This window comes from Chiloscyllium punctatum, chromosome 49 (assembly GCF_047496795.1).
Source record: "Chiloscyllium punctatum isolate Juve2018m chromosome 49, sChiPun1.3, whole genome shotgun sequence".
NCBI lineage: Eukaryota > Metazoa > Chordata > Chondrichthyes > Orectolobiformes > Hemiscylliidae > Chiloscyllium > Chiloscyllium punctatum.
Window position 1 is genome coordinate 13,812,971 of NC_092787.1, and position 6,359 is coordinate 13,819,329.

The window sequence follows — 6,359 nt, forward strand, 5'->3', positions numbered from 1 at the left end:
GGACTTAAGGGAAAAGAGGCCAAGGAATAGAAAGAAATGAAATAATTTGAAGAAATAAATTGAAAAATGACTCTTGCCAGCACAGATCTGTTGTGCTGAATGACTTATTTCTGTCCTGTCAAACTGCACACAGTTCGCTGCAGAATCACTTGGTGATATTGTGATTCAATAATTAACAGAGATGTCAAGCATTTCTCAGTTTGTTCCTGCCAAAAATACTGACAAATCCAATCAATACCACTTGATCAGCTGACAGCAGGCTGTATCTTGTTCCAAATGTCTCAACCTATCACTTTATTGTGTAGGTCCTTTCTAATTCTGGTTAAAAAGAGTTAATTCTGGCAAACCAAAGACAGGCATATCAACTCCTACTCTGACAACACAAGTCATCTTTCATATTCACACATAATAGATGGGTTTCCCTCAATCTCAGCTGCAGAGGAGTTACTAAAAAATGTTCATTCCAGATGACTGTGAACTGTTGCTCAGACAAATATTCAACCTTACCAGCTGCATCAGCTAGACAGGACGCAACAGCTCTGGGATCCAAATGAACATAATTGGGAATAAAATGACAACAGCTAATTAACAACTTTGTTTGAAATTGTTTAGGCTAACAATTTGTAATTGCAATTTCCAACTTCATTTTTAGGTTCAGTACACCCTTCCAGTTAGAAACATGTTACTTAACTAAAAGCAACAAGTAAGCTCTTCATTTCCTTTTATTTAAGTAAGGCATTGTCCTTATCTTGCGAGGGACTTATTTAGGGTGGTTGCAATTCCTACAGCACCCTGAATCAAGGCCATAATTGCACTGGTTTTTGTAAAATCATTCACCACAATGCTGATCTAAAGCTTCAATTTGCTGTCACCTAACCTATACTTACTGATGTATCACATCTCTTTAACACTTCAGTCATTGTGGTTTCCTAAAACATGACCCTAGACCTTTCACTGTTTTGTTTCTTAATAAATATATTGTGGCTGGTGGAAAGCAGCTTTTATAATTGCTTCCATAGATAGGATCCATATGATTGATCGAGTTACTCTAGACCGCTGACATAAATCATGACCAGCAAATTATTTGTTATTAGTTGTAATGCTCTTTGGGACTACCTGAAGTCATGAAAGGCAAAAAAAAATGCACATCTTTCTTCATCATTAAGTAATAAAAGTTAATACAACTAATTAAAGGATAGAAATGTGTAAAGCCTTCCCTTTCCCCATTCTGGATTAGTTCAAGATCACTGGATATTACTGTAGACAAACCTTGATTTTCTGCTAACAGTGTCACAATCTTTGTTAAACTCAATTTTCCAGTAGGGCAAATTACAAATAAGGCCTCCTAATTTGTTCGAACAGTCGACAAAAACATATGTTTGAAAAGGCACCCTGCAGCTTTAGGTTAAGCTATGTACATTCCAAATTCTCACTTGAATTTCTGTTTCATTCATAGCCTGCAAACTGAATCAATACTGACTGTATGAATGACCCTTCTGCTTTTGAATTCCTTTTTAAAAAAGCAGCTTTTGGGAAAAGAAAAATGCTACTTTTCCTTCTGTTCTTGTCTTAGGGTTTCTATTCAGCACTGAATTTGATAATACTTTGAGCATATGTTATTTGTAGCTTTATTACAACCTTGGAGCTCCTGCCAATACTGTCATTGACTTTTCATTCACTGTTAACCCTCTCAGCGCCATACAAAAACAGAATCGTGTACAAAAGGTCAGATATATAAAAAAAGTAAGCCAGCTTTCCTTTATTGACATTGCTGGAGAAGATATGCTGAATTAAACAGGACTTCTTTGCAAACAAAACTATATTGCCACAATAGTCAATAGTTGTGAAAAATTCACTGGATCTAGTTCACAAATGTGTGCATTTTACAGATACCACTCTACACAGAAAGTGTTCCAAAATTTCCTGGACCATTACCAGATAAATACACTAAGGATAAACTTGCACTGATTTCTCCATACCTGCCGTGGAGATTTGCATGTTTTACACTGCAACCTCACTGTAATTTCTTTGATCACTTGCACCAGCCCTGAGTTACAGCAACTGGAGCCCGACTTGAATTTTTAATTCACTCATCCAAAGGCCACAGAACCCAAGTTTCCTGGATCTTACACTGAAATAGTATACACCTGCATTTAAAAGTTGAAATAAAGCAGCAATTAAATTCACGGTTTCTGCTGTTATGAGGCTTTTAGCGGTTTTTTAAAAGTCTCCTAAGACTTATGTCGTCTCCTGTATATCTTGGAATGCTTTTTAATAGTAATAAAATGTGTCACTTTCAAAAGTGGAAAAAAAAGTCGACAAATATATTTTCGAAAGCACACGTGATTAAAGAACATAAATGACGGCTGGATGAATCCAAACTTCAATTTTCATAACCTCTTTGGGAAAAAGACCGAGAGGAGGAAAACGATGCACCTTCTGAGCCTTGCTAAGCCCGAATTGTTTTTGAAGATTTTCACTTTTCTTGGATCAGGTTTTGAATTCTAGTGTTTGCTAATAGCGCCCTGCTTGCAAAATCCAGAAGAAATATGTTGGCTCTTGGATTTATTGTCACAATTGGGAAGCACTTGCTGAACGAACCCAAGTATGCTATAAACCACTCTAACAACGGATTTAAAATAATCCAAACAGTTTGTGACGTGGCTCATTTAAGATCGCGAGAAGCAGAAGCAATGTATTCATCTAGAGGCACATCATCGGCAAACAAAGGACTATGATCAACATTGCAACATATTGGATTACCCCTAGTTTGTTCTTAGTTTTCAATCGCTGTTTATATGGCACCACCTTAGCCAATCAGAATCAACTTGCGAACCAGTCAGCATCCTTTCCTTCTGACATATGAATTTCAGTGACTGTTTGAAATTTGTTATTCTTACCTTTAATCTGATTATACAAAGGAGCAAAGCTTTAGCAACATGCCTGTCTTTTCAGCAAGAAAGGACTGGTCAAGAGAGCTGTGGATAGGGTGCTGTTTCAGATCAGTTAGCAGCTGCTGTGAATTTTAATGAAAGTTTGCTGCAGGAAATTCTAGATCAATATGTGGCCGAAACAGATTGCAAACTCCAAAATAAACGTGGTTACTGTTAGAGGTGATTCTGCAATAAGCAGCACTTGCTGAACAATCCACAGCATGCTAATAACTACACTGACAGCCAATTTAAGATCATCATTTGAGCTTGTAACATGGTTTATTTAAACATGCAGGAGAAAGTGAGGACTGCAGATGCTGGAGATCAAAGTCGAAGAGTGTGGTGCTGGAAAAGCACAGCTGGTCAGGCAACATCCGAGGAGCAGGAGAGTCACTCTTCATCAGGAAGTTGACTCCTGAAGAGCTTACGTTCCAAACGTCGATTCTCCAGCACCACACTCTTCAACTTATTTGAACATGTGGCCATTGCACAGTGATGGAGATATGTTGAATTTTGCAATGTTTGTCACTCTTGGCACGGCAGTCTCTAATGCATTTGTTGCAGAAGACGACAGTGGGCTGGCAAGGTGCTCAATTCTATTTCTCTGGGCCCTCTTCTCAGCCAGCTGAGTTTTTTCCATTTCTGTTCTGCTTTTTCAATGCCCTTTTAAACCATCAGCCCCCAGAAGGTCACAGATGTCACTGTCAGTGCTGACCATTTTCATCCCTGGCTTGCCGGGTGTCCTTATACCTGATGCCCAGGAGGTTGTGACCAGTGGCCAATTCGCTGCACAGAAGATCATCGGGTAAAGGGCTGTCACCCATCCAGTGGGTCAGAGCAGGCATCACTGGTTTAACCATGAGCATATGCTGATGGAATTAATAAGCCTCAAGACCTCTACCTCAGTGACTGAGTCCTGCTAAGTGTTACTGAGATAATGAAGATGGAAACGATTCAGCCTCTTTGTCTACCTAGCATATGTTATCCAGGTCTCAACACATGTAGATGGGTGCACTGAGAACTCAGCCTGGATAGTTGAGTTTTCAGTCGGGGTGCTATTATTTCACACTCTCTTACTCATGCTGGACATCACAGCTGCAGCCTTTGGGAAGAGTCGGTTAGGTTCTCGAGCTCGGAGACATGAAGCCACCAGCGAAATGGCAGCACCCTGGGACAGTGGTCATTCTGTTGGTCAAAGCACAGCCATTGCCTCTGCTGCCTTCATTGGTCTCACTGAGATAGCCAGCCACGGGAGCAGAGGCAGTCTGGTCCCAGCTGCTGCTTTCCAGTGAGGATGCTCAGTACACAGTGTCCTCATTCTGTAGCAACATGAGAGCTTCAGGTCAACAGGGAGGGAACAACATTGGAACCTTTAACATCCACAGTGCAGTCAACACAGGGCTGCGTTCTTGAACAATCATTGGCAAACTCCCCTCCTTACTGTTGCTGTCAATTACAGAAGGTTTCTACATACACTTCAGAACTGGAAGGATGTTCAGCCTTGAGCTCAGAATGCTGTTGGCGTATCAACCCGAAAGATCTGTGCAGAATGTTAGTGTATTCTGGTCAGATACAACACGATCAGCTGATGAAAAGCGATGTGGTCAGTGAACAAATAGTTCATCCCCACAAGCCAACCTGTAAATCAATGCAATTGATTTCACACTGTCCCTGGAATATGGCTGGAAATCGAGTTTAAAAAATAAACAAGAAATACAGGTTATTCTGCTGTATGATACACGGGGGCAGGATGAAAGTCGAACTGGCGCCAAAGACTCCTTTAGGAGAAGCTAGTAAACAGTAATTGTATGCAACTTAAAAAAGGAGGAAGGGGCACGTTAAAGACACTGACACGGAATGGTGCACACTGCCAGGGATATTAAAGGCGAAACGTGTTCACCAAAGAGGGTCGGGGCTAAGGTTTCCCCAATTCATCATCCAGTGTTACCCCCGGGGTAAACATTGAGGGAGTTCGAGGGAACCCGCGGAGAAAAGCCCTCTCTCAACAAGACAGGGCACCGCGTCTATCCGGGGCTGTTCAAACCTCAATGCATCAGAGGGATGAGAGATTCAATCTAGCGTTTCTGCACAACCCACATTGATTACTCCAGGTCTACTAGAAAAATCCCATTCTGCGCCTCTCCCTTTGCAATCAGAAGTGTTTCTAGTAGGAGCGCTCGGCAGGCACGACCAGCTACAGGGCGCAAAAGGTTAGGAATTATACTTTATCCTCCTAACTCTGGTTACAAGTCATATTTGCGAATCTTCTCTCACCTTCCCGATTCACTAAGACTCTCCATTTGACCATACCTCCTATCCAAGGCGAGGAGAGAACCATCATTGTTTTATTTTACATTATCAGTCAGGTTTGTCAACCTTGTATCTGTCTAACTCCACCTATTGGTGCAAACTGAGGGTTTTGGGATGGGGTGGGCATCCGTTCCATCCCACATAGACGAACAAACATCAGTTTTATGAAGAACCTCATTTCATTGTGATCGGGGAAGGGAAATAAAAAACTTTGAGGTAACGCACTGGTTCTTACTGAGGGTCTGTTTCACACAGTTGTTGTAAGACGTGTACGTTTAATCAAAGGATCTGGGGGGGGGGGGGGGGGAAGAATTAATTGCTGATTTTTGTTTTACCAAAAATTTCGATAAGAAGGATTGCACCAAAATAGGAGATCTAGCAACTGTGAAACATCTCCAAAAAGCAGCCCTTAAACACACACACACACACACACACACAGCCGAGCAGTCAGGTCAGAGGGAAAGCTATCACCAGTTCACTTGTAAACAGCTTCCCCCAGACGGCGACAAGTCAATGCCCTACCTTTGGATCTCGAAGCTGCACCCTTTTCTTAAAATGAATGCTCTCCTCCGCATTTTCCGAGAGTGTTCCTGCTCCCTTTTTTCGCCCGGTGAGCTGACAATTTAAGATAATTCACAGGCGCTGCAGCAACATAAGATATTGGTCAGCCCCACCTGGGCCACGCTCCTGTACAAAACAAAAACCCAAAATATTTCCCGCTCTCCTTCAAAACCAACAATGAGAAAATCTTTGAGTGAAAGTAACGCAAAAATGTGCTGAGTAGGAACAAAAATGAAATAGTAATCTTGATGTTAGATTTCAGATTTCTTTTTTATTCCTGTCTATTTATCCAGCCCAGCCGGTGTGGTTTCCTGTAGCTGCCTCCTGTTTTAAAGGCTGGGGAGAGAGGGCTCACAGCTGCAGCTCGCAATCCCACTCACAGGGACTGGACAGGAGCTTCGGCTGCACACTCTCAATCTCGCCAGGGTCCTAGCGCTCACACATCGACACCCCAGAAAGTCAGGCGTTTTCCCTCCTCGGTTGCTCTTTGATACGATAACGGTAATACCTCCGACAAGACCACGGGGCTGCTCTCTCCCAGTAAAGAGAGACGGC

At 42.0% G+C, this 6,359-nt stretch overlaps 1 protein-coding gene across 1 annotated transcript in view; it reads right to left on the reverse strand.

Annotated features, from left to right (window-relative positions):
• garnl3 (GTPase activating Rap/RanGAP domain like 3) overlaps window positions 1-6,305 on the reverse strand; it is a 443,924-nt gene extending 437,619 nt beyond the window's left edge. Inside the window, exon 1 of the mRNA XM_072565739.1 lies at window positions 5,766-6,305. Within this exon, the coding sequence (XP_072421840.1) occupies window positions 5,766-5,818 (53 nt within the window). The 5' untranslated portion in view covers window positions 5,819-6,305. The remainder of the gene's footprint in view (window positions 1-5,765) is intronic.
• Between the last annotated feature and the right edge of the window lie 54 nt (window positions 6,306-6,359).